Source organism: Zea mays, chromosome 7 (assembly GCF_902167145.1).
Source record: "Zea mays cultivar B73 chromosome 7, Zm-B73-REFERENCE-NAM-5.0, whole genome shotgun sequence".
Lineage (NCBI taxonomy): Eukaryota > Viridiplantae > Streptophyta > Magnoliopsida > Poales > Poaceae > Zea > Zea mays.
In genome coordinates this window covers 25,707,785-25,726,069 of record NC_050102.1, presented here as the reverse complement: position 1 = coordinate 25,726,069, position 18,285 = coordinate 25,707,785, and the positions used below count along the sequence as shown (strand labels likewise).

At 44.7% G+C, this 18,285-nt stretch overlaps 1 protein-coding gene and 1 pseudogene across 1 annotated transcript; both read right to left on the bottom strand.

Annotated features, from left to right (window-relative positions):
* Nucleotides 1–1,501: 1,501 nt before the first annotated feature.
* On the bottom strand, nucleotides 1,502–2,782 carry LOC103632165 (uncharacterized). The gene has a single exon (XM_008653988.2). It carries the CDS (start codon nucleotides 2,748–2,750, stop codon nucleotides 2,010–2,012), a length of 741 nt encoding a protein of 246 aa, XP_008652210.1. The 5' UTR covers nucleotides 2,751–2,782; the 3' UTR covers nucleotides 1,502–2,009.
* A 13,873-nt stretch (nucleotides 2,783–16,655) lies between these two features.
* Nucleotides 16,656–17,931, bottom strand: LOC103632166 (MADS-box transcription factor 13-like; annotated as a pseudogene).
* Nucleotides 17,932–18,285: the final 354 nt, after the last annotated feature.

Sequence of the window (18,285 nt, the reverse complement as noted above, 5' to 3'; positions counted from 1 at the left end):
GGGCATCAGTTTGTACTGGTTGCCACAGATTATTTCACCAAATGGACTGAAGTCGTTGCTCTAAAGAACATGACACATAGGAAGGTAATTGAGTTTGTAATCGAGCACATTTTTAATAGATTCGACATCCCCCCAAACTTTGACTACAGACTAGGGGACTCTTTTATGTCAAATGAGGTACATGAGTTTCCTGGATCATATAAGATGAAGTTGCTCAATTCGTCTCCATACTATGCTCAGGCCAATGGTTAGGCCGAGTCAAGTAATAGGACGTTAATTAGCCTTATTAAAAAAAGATAGTTAATCATCATAAGTTTTGTCTGAGACTTTATGGGCTCATAGAATATATAAACATTGTGCTACTAAAGTATCTCCTTTTGAGCTTGTTTATGAGTAGAAAGTTGTTTTGCCTGTTGAGGTAAGCCGAAATGCTATCAGATTTGCTAGGCAAAATGATCTAGCTGTCGGTGATTATCATGATCTCATGATGGACAATATTGATGAGGTGGCTGACAAGAGGCTGATGGCTCTAAAGGAGATTGAGAAAGACAATATCATGGTTGCTAAGGTCTACAAAAAGAAGATAAAAGCTAAATCATTTCGAGTTAGAGATCTAGTTAGAAGACAGTCTTGCCACTGAGGAACAGGGACTGGAAGTTTGGCAAATGGTCACCAAGTTGGGAAGGGCGTTATAGAGCGACAGAGGTAATTTTTGGTAATGCATACATGCTGCAAACATTGTAGGGTGATGAGTTATCTAAGACATTGAATGGTCGTTTTCTGAAGCTATATCATACCTGTGTTTGGTAAGATGCTTAGAAAATTGATGTTCTCACATTGAGTTGATAACAATCTGTACCTGGTGCTTTTGGTTCTCTTAGCTTCCCCAAAAGGCAGGGGCTTGTGTTGAGCACCATATGTGGCACCTAGGAAGGCCGGACAATCTGGCCATGTGGCCAGGACGGTCTATGCCTCGTACGGTCCGCGGGTTAGCCCGTACGCTCCGCGATTAGATTAGACTAGCGAGTTGCCCGTGTTTTACTACGTTTTTTTATATATTATGTGCGGATTCAGCAATCTTCCTGTCATGGCAGCGGAGAAGAGAGAGACGGAGGCAGCGCGTTGGCTGTGGGGCGGCGGTGGGTGAGGGGGCAAGAGACAGGGGTGGCGAATAGGTAGGGGAAGGAGATTGGAGTTGTAGATAGTACGGAGAGAAAGGGAGGGTGTCTGTGTTCTATGGGCTATCCATCCGTCTATTCCTTCGGGTGAGACAGAGAGTCGCGGGTTGATTTCAAACAAATAAAAGTGGTTTTTTATAAAAGAATGACGCGGGACGACCGTTGAAACTGATGCTTTAATATAGTAAAGATAAGATAAAATATCTCTTTTTGTGTGTGTTTATCCAACTAAATACGCAAATTTTATTGATAAACACCTAGGAACTGATCCAGACCTCTCCCTATATATATGAAGGGGTACATACGATTGCGAGTATCACCAATCGAACCAATCAATCAAATCTACTTTATTTCCTTCGTTTTTTATCGTATTAGGAGGTGACGTAATTTAGACCTAGCTTAGCTTTTTCCAAACCTCCAATATTCATCTCTCTTCGACTCTTCGTCGTCTAAGGACCTCCTGGGTGGCCTGCCGTTCCTAGGGCACCCTCTCTAGAACTCTCCTGTGGGATCCCTCCTGGAGTGAGTTCTAGGGTTCTTCGACCCTTTGTGCGTTCGCGTACCGTCCAGCCTAAACCACGGACCATCCAGCCAGCAGGAGAGAAGACTTGCTTGCAGCAGGGTCGCGGACCTTCTGCCGTCCTCGCCGCCGAGCACCATCAGAGATACAATCATACAACCCCTAGTGTTTGGCCCGAATCAGAGCCAACAGATCCTATTAAAAATATTTAAAAATATTTAAAAAATCCTTCGGAGCGCAGGAGTCTGCACCAAGGTGACATTATATATCGCTCATGCATGCAGTCGCGTACGCGTCGGAAGCAGTACACTCTACAGCGGGGTTGGTGCCGGCGAGCCGCTGGCGCCATAAGCTGGGTCACCAGCAGGAGACGGCGCGCCGTAGGCCGGGGCGCCAGCGGACGAGCCGTAACCTCCGAACGGCGCCGGTGCCGGCCCGCTGGCGCCCGATGCCGCCGACGGAGGCAGTGCGACCTCGGCCGACATGGACCCTGAGGCATCGGTGATGAGGTCGAGCGTGACGCGCAGCAGCTTCTCAAACTCGAAGCTCTTGGTGATGCAGGCGTTCTTGATGTCGCTGACGGGCGCGTCTTTGCATGCGTCGTCGCAGGTGGAGGTGCCGCCGAGCGTGGAGGAGAGCCAGGACTTGACCTCGAGGAACTTGGCGTCGGAGAAGTCGCGGGAGAGGGCGCTGAGGTGCGCCACGGCCTCCTCGATGTCCTCGGAGCAGGTGTCGAGGCACTTGTACAGGACGTCGTCCTTGATGGAGTTGAGCTCGTGGTGCGCGAACGCGGCCACGGTCATGCCCACCTCGGCCGACACGTACACGAGCAGCTCGGCCAGCCGGCGCGGCGTGACCGCCCCCGCCTGGCACTCGGGGTTGTCCTTGAGCGCGTGCAGGCACACCTTGGGGAACAGCGTCTTGCTGCACGCCTCGTGGATGTTGTTTCCGGGGCCGCGGGCTTCGTCGGGGATGGTCCGCACGGCGGGCGCGGTGGATACGAGGAGAAGGAAGAAGAAGAGGTGCGCGGCGGAGCGAGCCAGCATGGCCATGGCGCGCGTGTCGCGGCGGTGGGCGGGCAGGGGACGGTGTGTGCTCTCGGTTTGTACGTGTGTGTGTCCCCTCCTCCTAGCCTGTGGTTGATGAAATGGTGCCCACCCGCACGGGGTTATTATATAGGGACATCATGATATCTAGCCTTCGTGTGCTCTTGCAAGCGGTCGAGTTTTTCTCCATGGCCAAGGACCTGTTCTCCTCCGCCATGCATGCAGGCATGGCTCGCCGTAGGGAGAAGCTACCTGGACAAGCCGGCCGGGACATGTGGCGAGCCTTCCACAAGGTGTCTCCGTTTTCCTTGGATTGCAGATCCGTGGCTAAAAATTGACAGGCCTGGGTTTTACACTGTCAATCGAATAGTAAGAAGAAACACCAGGCTTTGTTTGGCCACTTATGGTTTAACTAGGTTAGTACCCGTGCGTTGCAACGGAAACATATAATACCATGATAACTTATATACAAAATGTGTCTTATATTGTTATAAGAAAATGTTTCATAATCCATTTGTGATCCTAGTCATACATAAATTTTGTTATTTTAATTTAGTTATTTCACTACTACATTGCAACCATCAGTATAATGCAGACTTCGATATATGTCATGATTTGCATGGTCTCATCATTGGAGAGCACGTGCCACACCTATTGGTAGAAGTTCCGTCGTACATCGTTAGTCATCAGGCACGCACCACCATACACGCTTGCTTAAACAAAAAATGCAAGTGTGTGTTTACGAAGAGAATTAAAGGCAGACCGACACAAAAGCTACCTCGACGATGGCGAGTGGTCATTGTTGTCGGTCCTTCTCTGCTCACCTCTGGCACCGAGATAACGCCACAATCCTTGATATAGTAGTCGGCGAACGCGCACGGCATGGTGAGTACCGATGACTCTTGGCTGGGCTACCAAATGAAGTGCACCCCGGGCTCATCAGCGAGGTAGTACACCTGGTCGTTGCACCACCGAATGTGCTACTCCTCTACATACATCTTGTTCGAGGACACTCACACAACAGCAACAATGGCCGTCATCGCAGCGCACAAGAATTCATGGCCGGTTAGTAGCGACTTACATGGCAGGTTGGGCTTCAGGTGGATGATGAGATGGACGGTGTGATGGCGCTGTCGTCGGTTGCGGTGCCCAGAACAACCCGAGAGTCGTCGGCATTGACGACGGCTATGAGGTCCCCATGTTTGACGATGGTCAGCACGGTGCAGCCGCTTTGGACCGCTTCCAAGCGGCGGCTGCGCAGGAGCTTGCCGTACACAGCGTCGCATGGGCTACGTAGGACTGCTTCCAGAGGTCGAACTGGCAGTCGCCAAGTTTCTTCTCGTCGTCGATGAGCGATGCCAACGCGAGCGCCTCGTGCTAGTGGTGTTTGTTCGGGGTGATCCAAGTAAGAAACATGAATTCATCTTTGCATTGGTTTATGAAAATAACTTATAAGTCAGATTCATGGAAAAATATTACAAACACTACAAGAAACTGATAAATGTTCGTGGGTAAAACTAAGAACGTGGGTACCGACGTTCTTATATGAGTTAAGTTCGTGGGTGTAGTTAAAAACGTGGGTACAACGTCGGTACCCACGTTCTTAAACTAAGTTCGTGGGTCCCAGCCAAAACCGTCGAACTTAACTCATTAGGAACGTGGGTACCCACGTTCTTAATTTAAGTTCGTGGGCCAACTGAACCCCGTCGAACTTAACCGAAAACATCTAAATCCCTAACCCGCGTCGCGTGCCTCTCTCTCACCAGCTCTCTCTCACCAGCGCGCCCTTTTCCGCCCACCGCGCCGCGCGCCGCCACAACATCGGCCGCCGAACACCGACCCCGCCTGCACAGCACTGCGCCGCCACCGCCAGCACGCCAAATCCCTTCCTCGGTCGTTGCCCCGTAGGCAAAGCTCACCGCGCCCCCCGCCCCACATCCAAAGCTGACCGCGCTGCCGCCAGCACCTCGCCGCCGCAAGGCTGCCCGAGCTCGTCCTCCGCCATCGTCCTCCGCGGTCGCCAGTCGTCCTTCGTCGCAAGGCCACCCAAGCTCGGCTCGCCTCTATCCTCCTCCATCGTTTCCCACCCGCCGCCGCCAGAAAATCACGCCGCCGTCGCCAGAGGTCCTCGACTCACTGCCCAGCAGCCAAAGGTCACCGCGGCGCCGCCAGAGCTCCTCGGCTCGCTGCCCAGCAGCCAAAGGTCACCGCGCCGCCGCCAGCCCGTTCATTCTCGTCCTCGGCTTGCCGCCCCCTCAGCCCAAGCTCATCGCGCCGCCGCCAACGCCATCCATCGCCGCCCACTGTTCCATCTCTTTCCCGGAGTAGGTGGTGGGCACGACGAAGGCCCAACGCCCCCACCACATTCGTGGAGCTCGGCGCCTCATCCGATCGGTACCGTACCCTCTCCCTCTCCGATTTCTGTTGGTTGCACGACGAAGCAGAGTATGATGTTTTGCTGCAAATGGTGTTGGGAAATGGATTGTTTCTTATATAGTATAAGTATATCTCAATGGACGACACACGAGATCCTGAATAATTATAGGAGTCGAGCTGTAATTAAGATATGTTAAGCTCATCCTAAACACGATAACATATCTTAATGTTAAGGGAAATCAAAAGATAACAAATTATAATAAAATAATTCCTGCTAACCATAATAAACAGCTTAATAAATTTCTTAGCATCAGAAACTCACTAAAGGGAGGTAAGATGAAACTGGAGTTACAGCTTGTTATCACATCACAGTAGAAATAGAAAGCTTTAATTATGATTCACTTTGTAGTTCAATCAGTGCACATTTTCTATAGATAGCTTAAGTAACTGATCAGTACCAACGAATCTGACAAAATCTAACATTTCAGAGTTGCATTGATTTGTGGTTCTTATTTGCAGTGGAGTTATAAATTATCACTCTTTAAATAATTTAAAGCAGAGCAAAAGAACACAAACAAATCATGAGACAGAAAGGTTGTTTTAGCCTTTCAGGATGCTCATGTATCAAGAAGTATGATAAATATTTTAGACCTGTGACTTGGAGTCAGAACCACTGCTGAACACACAGCTCCCAATAGAATATGCAAGATCCCAAGCTACTTCAATATGTGAAACACATTGCCTGTATACCCATATAGGAGAGAAAATATGAGACAACTAAAGCAGAGATGATAATGGACATAAATAGAAAGTGCATGATGGTGTTCATACTTCTACAAATATATAACCACAATATCTTGAAATAAAACTCAATAACAAACAGTTGCCTGAATTGGAACAAGGACATACCAATCACACTTGTCAAAAACAGGAGGGTTGGATTTTTTAGGAAAAGAAAATACAACATAAAATAGCCCCAAATCACGGATGTCACACATTGCTTTAACAGGGTGTTTGTCTGACATCATGAGATCAATTTGAAATACAAACAAAGAAAATTGATGAGCAAGGGTTTTGAATGCTATTTTGCTAAGTTCGTCAAAAAATGACAAAAGGCTTGTCGTAAACTAAAGCAACAAAGAAATGAACAAATAGTAGTTAGTTCTAAGTGGTCTATGCATCCAACCTCGTGACCGATACGTTCTCTAATAATCTTCCTGCCAAGCTCTGACTTCACCTTTTCATCAGGTGTAGCTTCCTTCAAATCTTCATCTAATGTAAAGTTGAATCTAGCAGCTAAGAGATGGAAGCAGCATTAGCCTGTGCAAAGAAAGTTATGTTCTCTATTATGATTCATAGTATTCATTTCTTCATGAGGAATTACACAAGCAGTTATGGAGATAAAAAATGAATTGGCCATACATCAAAATATCTAGTAACAGAAGCAATAAATAAGTTCACAACTTGAATTGCCTCAGTAACTTGAATTCCCAAGCCCAGAATCATGATTGGCCGACCGATGGGATGGATGGATCGATATTTTTATTTCCGTCAGCACCTCCTGATGATTTATGGCTGACGTCTGTTGCGTTTGAGCTCTGGCGGTCAACGTGAACGTGCTGCCCCGGCCGATGATCTTTGTGTTCCTACTGGTTGTTGTTGTGTCTGAGTCTTGAGTCCGAGTGGTAGCTGCTGTTTTTATAGGAGCCGCTGCTGGGAGTTGCATGATGGGCTGGGGCCTTTTGTTGCTCGGACGTTGGACTGCAGGGGAGTACGGGAATCGCGGTCGCAAGGAGGAGGATAGCTTGAAGCTTCGTCCAAGGAGGTCTGAGGAGTCTGTTTGGCTTTTGGCCAAGGTCCCTCCTTTCGGCCATTGCTTTCCTTTTCCCCCCAATTTTGATCTTTAATATTTTTTGAGGAGATATGATCTTTAGTATTTTCTAAACTTGAAAAACTTGCCTGGCTCTTAGGGTTGATGCATATACATGTGTTGCTATTACTTGCTTGCTCCTTGTCGACGATGGTATAGATAGCAGTAGCATTGTACACAAGCAGCAAGCAACACCCCACCTCCTTGCATTGACTGTTGCATTTTTTATGAAACCTAAAGCTGTGTTTCCATCTAATTGTAGGCCCATTTGACTCTAGTCTCCGGTCTCTCTCCACTCTAACTACAGCCGGCTCGTGTCTCCTCGACCATCACCACCTTGACGGTCTCCGTGAAGGTATTTTTCTTCTTTCTTTGATGCATATTATTAGAATTAGTTTGTTAGTTAAAATTTGATGCATGATTTTTGGCTAGTTGTTACAATTGATGCATAATTTCTTGTTCATTGTAAATTAATCAATGTTAGGTTCAATGTTTGGTTAAATGTTTTTTATGTCTAGTGATCCTTCCTAATAGAAGAAGGGCTTAATGATGTTTGTTTACACATTTTTTATTTATGTTTGTATGCTTAATGATGTTTATTTACACAATTTTTATTTACGTTTATATGCTTAATTATGTTTATTTACACATTTTTTATACATTGGGTTATTTAGTTTTGGAAATGGGTGACAATAGAAGAAGGGTGATGTATGATGGATTCAATAGCGTGACTCTAGGTCACTCAAAGGAATGGGTTAGGGTTGCAAAACAATTCGTGGATCTCGCATTTTCCGGTGGACCTCGTGTGGTGAAGTGTCCGTGTACCAAGTGTCGGAATTTTAAGTATGTGAGAAAGATCGAAGAACTGGAGCATCACCTTTGCAAGAATGGGTTTATGCCTAACTATCTTGTGTGGCGCTCACATGGAGAAGTAGAGCAGAATATCACAGAGTCAGAAATAATTGATGATGAGGAGGATCGGATGGATGACTTGGTGGCTGATATTAGTAAAGAGTATCCAACATTGGCCTCAGAACAGGATACACCAAATGAAGTGCAGGAGTTTTACAAGCTTCTTCACGCGTCAGAGGAAAAAGTGCATGACGACACCACTATGACCGTGTTGCAGGTGGTTACACGTCTTATGGCAATGAAGGCAAAGTATAACTTCTCGAATAATTGCTATAACGATATAATCAATCTGATTATTGATCTCATCCCATCGAACCATAAGATGCCAAAAGACTTATACCAGTCTAAAAAGATTGTGTTCGGTCTTGGGATGAAGTATAAGAAGATTGATGTGTGCGAAGATAATTGCATGTTGTTCTGGAAGGAATATGAAGCGACCACCCATTGTCAGAAATGCGGTAAATCAAGATATGCGGAGGTACTAAAAGAGGATGGAGCTACTTTTGCTACAAAAGTGGCAGTTAAACAGCTTCGATATATGCCCATCACTCCAAGGCTTAAACGTCTGTTTTTAACCCCAGAAACTGCGAAGCTAATGTTGTGGCATAAGGAAGGAGAACGTGAGATCCAAGACCCAGACATTATGATGCATCCATCAGATGGCGATGCTTGGAAGGCTCTGGATCGTTTTGACCCAGAATTTGGAAGAGACACTAGGAGTGTTCGTCTAGGCTTGTCCACTGATGGTTTCACTCCTTACGACAACAGTTCAACTTCATACTCTTGTTGGGCGGTTTTCATCATGCCCTACAACCCCCCTCCCAACAAATGCATGAAAGAAGGGTTCATATTTCTTGCCCTTATTATTCCAGGGCCTAAACATCCTGGAAAGAAGATCAATGTATTCATGCAACCGTTGATTGAAGAGTTGAAAGAGCTATGGGTAGGGGTAAAGGCTTATGATGGTCATCTAAAACGTGAATTTACCTTACGTGTTGCATATTTGTGGTCAATTCATGATTTGCCTGCATATGGTATTTGGTCTGGCTGGTGTGTTCACGGTCGACTGTGTTGTCCCATATGCATGGGGGACACACAAGCATATCGATTGGAGCATGGTAAAAAGGTCTCATTCTTTGATTGTCATCGACGGTTTCTTCCATCCAATCATCTGTTTCGAAATGATACGAAGTCATTTAGAAGAGGCATAAAAGTTAAAGGCGGTCCACCAAAACGTTTAATGGGTGAAGATATCATGATACAACATCGTGCCCTTCAAAGGGCTACAGAAGGTCATGAGTTTGAAGGCTATGGTCAAGATCACAACTGGACTCATATTTCTTTTCTCTGGGAACTTCCGTATGCGAAGGTATTGATTTTACCACACAACATAGATTTGATGCACCAAGAGCGCAATGTTGCTGAAAGCATTATAAGCATGTGTCTAAACATTAAGGGTAAAACAAAAGACAACATCAATGCCAGGAAAGATTTAGCTAATCTTTGCGATCGCCCTAGCCTTGAGGTCAAATTAAATCCTAATGGAAAGGAGAGGACACCACGAGCTCCATACTGTCTAAAGCCGGAAGAGCAAAAAGAAGTATTTCGATGGTTGAAAATGTTGAAGTTTCCAGACCGCTATGCAGCTAACATAAAACGTACTGTTAACCTCGACACTAATAAATTAAATGGTTTGAAGGCTCACGATTACCATATTTTGATGGAAAGACTTACGCCGGTAATGTTCCATGGCTATTTGAAGCCTCCTCTGTGGAAGATGATTGCTGAACTTAGTTACATATATAGACATATATGTGCTAAGCATATCTCAAAGAAATTGATGATTCAATTTGAGAAACAAATCGTGGTGCTTGTATGCAAGATGGAAAAAGTATTTCCGCCTGGATTTATGAATGTGATGCAACATTTGCTAGTGCACTTACCTTATGAAGCATTGATAGGAGGACCAGTGCAGTTCCGATGGATGTACAGTCAAGAAAGAGAATTGAAAAAACTTAGAGCTACTGTGCGGAACAAAGCAAGGGTTGAGGGGTGTATCGCAGAGGCCTTTGCAGCTAAAGAGATCACAATCTTCTCAAGTCAGTATTTATCACACACTAACAACGTGAATGCTCAGTCAACACGGTATCATACTGAAGAAGAAGGTCCTTCGACCGACCTTAGTGTTTTTCTTTGGAAGGGGAAAGGGGTCGGGGCTTCTACTGCACATTATGTTGACATAAGAGAGCGTAATTTCACCATGCTCTACTTGTACACCAACATGGAGGAACTTGATCCATACTTTGAAATGTTTGATTCCATATATTTAGCTGGCCACAAACCTACACCAAAGGAACTGGATAATCTACGTATGAAAGGGATGAATGGAGGTCCATGTTTCGTTGAATGGTTCCACGAGCATGTAATTATCTCTTTATAATTTTCCTTTGTGTACTTAGTTGCACATATGACTTGCTATTTACTTATATCTTTTTTCTGCTCTATGTAGTGTAAGAAACTTGACTCTCTAGTCTCGGATGATTTGCGACAGATATCACATGGTCAGTTGAAAGCAAGAAAATATAGCCGCTATGATATTAATGGATACCGTTTTCGAACATCAAAATTAGAAAAAATCCGCCCGCAGGCAGCCACGACAAACATTGGAGTAGTAGCAACTGCCACAAATGCAGACGGAGGCACTCATGACTATTATGGTGTTCTTCGAGACATAACGGAGTACACTCTTGGTGGGGCCAAAGAGTTCATGTTTGTGTTATTTGATTGTGAATGGTTTGATCTGCAACAAACACGAGAGGATGAATTTGGAATTGTGGAGGTAAAGCATGAATCACGGTTTAAAGGCAGCGATTATAGCAATGTTGTGCTTGCACATCAAGCGCAACAGGTGTACTATCTAACATATCCTCATGAAAACTTGAAGTCTTGTTGGGTTGTATACAAAATTAATCCTGAAGTCCATCCGTTACAATATGATTATTACAACACAAATAACGAAGATGATGATTTTGTTAATATTTATCAAGAAGATGGCGATCAGTCAGAAAATAGAGAATTTACTATATCTGAGGATTTAGGGCTCAATGAAGTAGCTAGTCTTGCCATAGATTTGATGGCAGAAGAACCAGGTCCTTCTAAGGCAAGGACTCGTAAGTCACAGAGAATTCTTGAAAAACAACAAAGACTTGAAATAATTGAGCAGCGTGTTGCTGAAGCAGATTCTGATGCCGATGATTTTTGAAAAGTATATATATTTAAATTCTTGTATATGCATTCCTATTTCAATACTAAAAGTATATATATTTAAATTCTTGTAATGAAATTTGTGCAGATGATGAGGGTCATGGACAAGCTCAAAGGGAAGAAGCGCGGAGACCGTGGTGACTCCTCGAGGTCACGGTCGACTAGGGGTTCAGGTGGTGGGGATACATCCTCTATGTTGTTCCAGGTATTTAATTTGTTTTATTTTCTTTTCTTCTACGTATACATCGAGTACTTGATATATCTCATTGTTGATTATGTTTGTAGGGCTCTACAGCGTCAAGGCAACGGCTAGAGCAGCTCCTTGGTTGCATGGAGGAGCAGGGGCGCGAAGTGGGAAGCCATAGTGCACCTGGGCACGAGCGCGAGGTGGCAGGCCATAGTGCACCTGGGCAAGAGCGCGATGTGGCATGCCACAATGCACTTGAGCCAGAGCATGAGGCGATAGGCTCAAGTGGACCTATGATAGAGCAGGACCACAATGCATTTGAGCAAGCGCGCGAGGCGGCAGAGCACAATGCACCTAGGCAGGAGGACGAGCTGGCACGCCAAGGTTCATCGATGCGTGATGATGATGACTATGGGGAGGACTACGATGGAGAGGCCGATGGAGAGGCTGATGACGAGGTTGTTACAACGACACATGCAACGAACTTCAGGTAATTTTATTTTGACGAGGAGTTCTATTTTTGTTGGATTGATATTATTACCAGTGCACAATTTACAATTTTGTAGGTTTCGGCGGTCCCTTAGAGTTCCACCGACACAACCCTTGGACCAATGTAGGGTCATAAACCCTGCAGGAGAGAGGAGTTGGGTGGAGGTGGCATGGAGTGGCAAAGGTCACCGGACACCAGTTAACACAGTGCTGGGATCTATAGCTCGTTTTCACTATCCAGGGGTGGTACAACTCAACGGGGCAGAGATAGGGGCGTATCACTGGGCTCACTAGGGCCTCAAACCATATGGACTCGACCGTACTCACCAAGACGCAGTTTGGTCATCGTTTTGGGTGAGTTTATTATGTCTTTTAAATTTACTTATCGTGGGCGTCTATAAATGAATTTAATTGCTTCTTCATTTTGCAGGAACAATTTAGATTGGACGAAACAGCGAACGAAGAACATGCAAAACGTGTATTCCACAATGCTGCTAGAAAAGTTATAAATGGTTCAATGTCCGATGCACGGGTCAAAGTTGTTACCGTGTACTTCAAGAAAGTAAAGGGTCAAAGAATGACCAACAAGCAGGCATGTGAAATCCACTTGACAGCTGAGGAGTACAAACAAAGTGAAGTGGACTGGCTCACTGCTCATCCTGAAGCTTGGGTCAAGCTCTGCGAGTACTGGTCCTCAGATGAGTACAAAGTGAAGTCAGATAGAAATCGTTTGAACCGGAAGAGCAAACCGGGCCTCCATCGATTTGGAGCAGATGGATTTATTGGGAAATCACAACGAATGGTATGACGAGCTAAGTAACATTTAGTCTTTTTCCCTCAGACAAATTTGTATATTTTATTATGTCTCTTACTGCAGGAGGCTCGTGATGGTGTTGAACCCCGATTCATTGACGTTTACATGGAGGGACACCAAGGTCCAGATCCAGAGCATCCAGAAGTTTTATGTGACGACAGCGCGACAGAAAAGCTGGTAGGTGTAAATAATAACTATCTATTCTTAATTAACTTGTGACTCATTTATAATTAACATAAATTGTTTTGTAGACTCGTTATGCTGAGGAGGTTAGGAGGAAAGCAGGAGACGATGATCTAGATTGGAGGGAGGCACCTTTCGATCCGGATGCAGCATATGTTGCTGGTGGTGGGCTACCACATGGGAGGTATGATAAGATCAAAGTTGTGATATATAAAAACTATATTATCATAACTTGTGATGTTTCTAGGTTGGGGATCGGTGATGGGGTTGTGAGTCGCGATAGCTTTGGTCGTCGGTCAGTTTCCTCGGCGGGGAGTAGATCTCGAACTTCAACTTCGAGGGAATCAGAGCTTGATGAGCAACTAAGACAACAACAACAACAAGTTCAACAACTATCTCAACAAGTTCAGATGATGCAGGGAATGCTGATGCAGGTAATAATTTTAGTAATCCACTCAGAATCTGCCCATATTTTTTTATCTAACTCGCTCTGAGCCTTAGACAGCCTAAAATCGGTCTGGTCAATTGTTGAGTGATTTCTGCATTTATTAGGAGGTTGTCACAGCCTGTGATATGAACATACCCTTAACTACACAAGCACAACCACTTCAGATTCAGGATGTGATTAGTTGAATCTAGGCTAAGTGAGACAATGTCAAACCCTTAACGTTAGCCAAGCAACCTGGGGGCAAATTCAAAGAATTAAAGAACATCGACACACTTGTCTAACGCCAAGCTGCCATGGGCTTTCTACAAGAAAGTTCTCAGCTGCTCTGGTGCAGTGGCACTGTGGCATTAGACAGATCAAGGATTACCCAAGACAGGACACCTGGAAAGCGAAAACCTCCTCGGGTTCCAGAATTAGTTGCACACACTGATCATCGCTGGAGGTTGTATCCCCTCTTCCATATCCGAAAGAACATCCTTCAGCTAAACATCATCTGCCTCAAACAGACTGTTGTAGTGTTCATTCAGGGCAGGCCATTGCCCATGAATCTCTATCTCATGGCCAGTGCATGCGTGCATCCGGTTGGTACCCTTCAGTTCAGAAAAACTTCCCCACGGAGTGAATTGAAAGCAGCTAGTCGAGCGAGCCTTTCCAACTCCAAACAACAGTGAGCTACTTCCCCGGCCTTCTCCTCGTCTTGTCTCTGCCAGTGATCTGGGCAGCTGGTAGGAGTTCTCAAAAGAAAGAGAGGATATTTCGATCCTAGGAGAGGCTGGAGGTTTTTTGAGGATAGCGCAACATATTGCTGCGTGCATCTGATAGCAGCAAAGATCTATCCAGTGCAAAGGTTCTTTGCTTTCGAAGCCCTCCTTCAATCCTCTCTCTCTCAACAAACAGAAACAAACAAGAAAGGGACGTCGTCCTCATAGCCCATAGAAAAGGCATCCACGGCAAGCTCATCAAAAGACTGGACCCAATCCCAACTTCCCAAGTGCACTTAGAAAGAAGCTGGGTGAACCAAAAACTGCGTACTTATTACGTCTTATTCTCTCTATCGATCTGTAGCCTCAAAAAGTTTAGCCAAGCTCAAACGCTACAATACAGCGAAATGTGGAAACCATTTGAGCTCCCCCCTAACGCTTCGTTTGTTTGACACTGATGGGTGATTCTGCTCGCTGCTCAGGGTCGCCCAGCAGCTAGGAGCTAGTATTTCATCCTCGCCATTCTTCTTGCAGCAGATGCACGTCCACAGCTCGCAGTGTCCGTGGGTGTAGCCCTTCCCCTCGACGCCTAGGCACTCGTCGACGCATCTCTTGTTCTTCACGCAGTAGTTGTCCCACAGCCGGAAGCATTTCCACTGCGACTTGGTGTCTCCGGGGTCCACGTCTCCCTCCAGCAGTGGCGACAGCTCTCTTGCTGCACGACATGGAAACGAATCGATCGAGCTCGTAAAAACCAATCAGTTCAACCATGCGTTTCATTTCACTTTTTTCAGACATCATAGCTTCAGAGAGAAGATATATATATACCTGAACCTGATGACAAGGCCATCAGCATCAAGAGGCAGGAGCAGAGCACGACCTTGTTTGTGCCTGCTACTATGTTGATTAGCTGATTTTTTGTGTTATGTGTAATCTAGGCTTTTCCTGTTTGCTTTCTTGATTAGCTGATTTTTGTGTAATGTGTAATCGCAATTTCTGTCATCTGCTAGTTGTCTGCATCAGTGAATTGTGACTTTAGTTGGTAAAGCCTAACTCATGGTTCAGTTGGTAACTTGCTTGTGGCTTCTATGATGCATGTGCTAGATAAGATTACCATCCCATGTGTGAGTTTAAACTCTATATATACATTAGTTTAAAATAAAACTCAAGCTTATTGTATTTGCAGATGTATAGTGCTCAGATGGGATCTCCAATGGGACCCCAGTTCACCCGTCCGTCACAATCTGGACAGACCCCAAACACCAACGAAACACAGATATAGTTTTGTAGTATATTTACTTTCATTTACAATTATAATCATGCATCATTTTATTTGGTTATAGGGTTCTGAGACCGGACAAGGAAACCCACAGATGGACATTCAGTGGTCGATGCCTCCTAGAGGACAGATTCTTCCTCCTCCACAACCAGGTATGGGATATTGGCCGCCACCACCATGGGGATATCTTACACATCCAATGGGGCCTTGGGGACGCCCCCCATGGCCAACACAGCCACTTCTGTCACCAGCGGTACGTTCCTGAATTTCAATGCTAGTTGATTTCCTCCTAAATAAACTAAGTCTAGATTGGTTTTATCGTCTAGCTTTAGTCACTATCAAAGGGGGGCCACATTGCACCATTTTCACCTACCTGGGCTAGTTCTCAATTCTCACCTACCTGAGCTCTTCTGCCAATGATTGAGTATTACAGAAACTATCTGAAATCAAACTACAGATTCAGTGACTATGAACCTATTTAATTGAGATAGTGACTATGAACCTATCTGAAATCAAACTACAGATTCAGCAAAAAAGTGACTATCAAACTAGAAAATCAAACTATCTGAAATCAAACTACAGATTCAGCAAAAAAGTGAAAACAGCAAGTGATGCACACTAAAAACAGTTAGTGACTATGAACCTATTTAATTTCTAGCAAATGAAATGGTACATGGCTAGGCTTTGTGGGCTCAGTTTGTAGTTAGTGGCCATGTACTCCATCTATCCATCTATGAACCTAAATCTGGCGCCTTAGACCACTCGACCAAACTGTCACTATTAATATGAGTGGTACATATAATTATATATTGGATTCATTAGCATTAAAAATTAGCAGCCATCTAAGCTATTTGAAAGGGCCAAACATGCCCAACTCATCCAAGCTAGCCATTTAGTCTGGGAAATTCTTGCTTGCACGGATAACAATCTGCTGAGTTACAATCTGCTCAACTCGGACTGTTCCGTACTAATGGATGAGGCGCATCTAAACAATCTGCCCAACTCGGACTGTTCCGTACTAATGGATGAGGCGCATCTAAACAATCTGCCCAACAATCTGCCCAACTCATCTAAGTTTTTGCATGGCTGAGGCGCATCTAAACAGATGATCTGGGACTTTGAGTCTGCTTCTTGCATTCACAATCTGCTGAGTTACATTTCTAATGACGCAGAATCCTTACCTCGGACTGTTCCGTACTAATGGATCATCAGATCTGAAGCCCAGTAGCTCATTCCTTGTTCTTTATTGTTCTTGGATGCCGTTGTGCGATAGATTAGGTGATTATCAGCATGATGTTCAGGTTGGCGAAACATCATGGTGTGAATCAAGCATGGGCAAACATGTTTCTCGTCAGTGATAGGCTGCTCAAGAAAAAAACAGCAGCGATTTAAAATTGCCAAGAATTTAGTGGTCTGGGCAGAAGAATCCTGGGCAGCAGGACTGGCACTTGAGCGGCCTGTAGGGCATGTTCTTGGTGTCCTGCAGGTTGATCTTCTGGTCGGTGGCCTGTAGGGCATGTTCTTGGGTCCTGCAGGTTGATGTCAGCCATACATTAGCTTGGCTCTACACTTTGAATGCATCCGAGGGCTGCTCATTTTGGTTTATGTGGTCATTTTAGCAATCATACCTTGGTCCTGAGGTTCATGTGGTCATTCTGAAGCTCAGTCTCCTGCAGACAGAATATGATGCAAACGAATGAATCCAGATAGGATTAGCTAAAATGAATAACGTCTGAGGTTTATGCATGTAGGTAACATGTATGTATTACCCTTTTGGCCATGTAATTGATCTCGGCAGCCAGCAGCTCACTCTGAAACAAGAATTCAGCAATCAGAGTCTGATAAATAAACAACCTAGCCATCACGAACTCATAGTTACTTACATCAGAACTCGAAGAATTATGTAAACAAAACCATCTCGGGAAGCAATTAATGGTCATATATACGTACTGTATAAATAATCAAATACTCCCTCCGTTCGTTAATATTTGACATTATACAGTTTAAATTTGAACTAAGCAACGTCAAATAAAAAAATCGGAGGTAGTATCACTTAGTAGTTTTATGCATGCTTAGTTTGCTTGAAGATGGTTTGGATAATGTTACACATTTCTTACCTTCCTGGCCCTGATCTTAGAGATGTCTTTCTCAAGGCGGCTCTCCAGCTGCTTCAGCTCTTTGAGTGACAAGTTTCCCACAGAGTCACCGACCAAGTGCCTTCACAATCACAAGGGAGAGAAATAATCAAAACATGCGTACGGGCAGTACGTTCTTCCATGCAGTCACTTGCATTCCTCTTGTCAGTACTCAGTAGTATATAGAAAGTAAATTACCGCACAAGGCTCCTGGCTCTACCTGTTAGTGTTTTGCAGCATCTGGATCTGGTTGCGTAGTTTTGCGGATTCTTGCTAGTAGAATTGCTTCAACAGATAAAGCAAAGAGTTGGAATAATTTTCAGTTCCAAACAGTAACCATGGTTGGCTTCAGTACGTGTATGGAAAAATAATTGTAGATATCATAAAATGACCACCGTATTTTACTGTGAGAAACAGTAAGGTATATATAGCTGGCATGAGTTTGTATCAGTACCTGGGCATTGTGCTCTAAGAGTGGGGGGGCAGAGGAAGAGCCAACGGCGTGTGCCTTCTTGTACCTCTCGATCATTTTGGTTTATGAGAATTTTGGTGTACATGTGATTTAATACTTTCCTATATTTATTTAGAAAAGGACGCTATGTTTATCATGCTTTCCTATATCTTGGTGTACATGTGATTTAATGCCAGTTATATATTTATGAGAATTTTGGTTTATTTTGTAGGATTCCGGCTCTCATCAAGTGACTCCTCCCCCTCACGCTGACTTTGCGGACAGATATCTCAATTCTAGTGGTGGAGCTACGAACAACAATCTGATGTCCTGATCGAGAGCGATGGAGCTAATGTTTGAACTTGTGAACTAAAAATGAGAACTATGGATATGAACTTATGTATTTAGACTTATGTGAATTTGTGAACTTAT

What these genes read in the sequence shown, in the direction of transcription:
- LOC103632165 (XM_008653988.2), bottom strand. Translation starts at nt 2,750, where the DNA reads ATGGCCATGCTGGCTCGCTCCGCCGCGCACCTCTTCTTCTTCCTTCTC.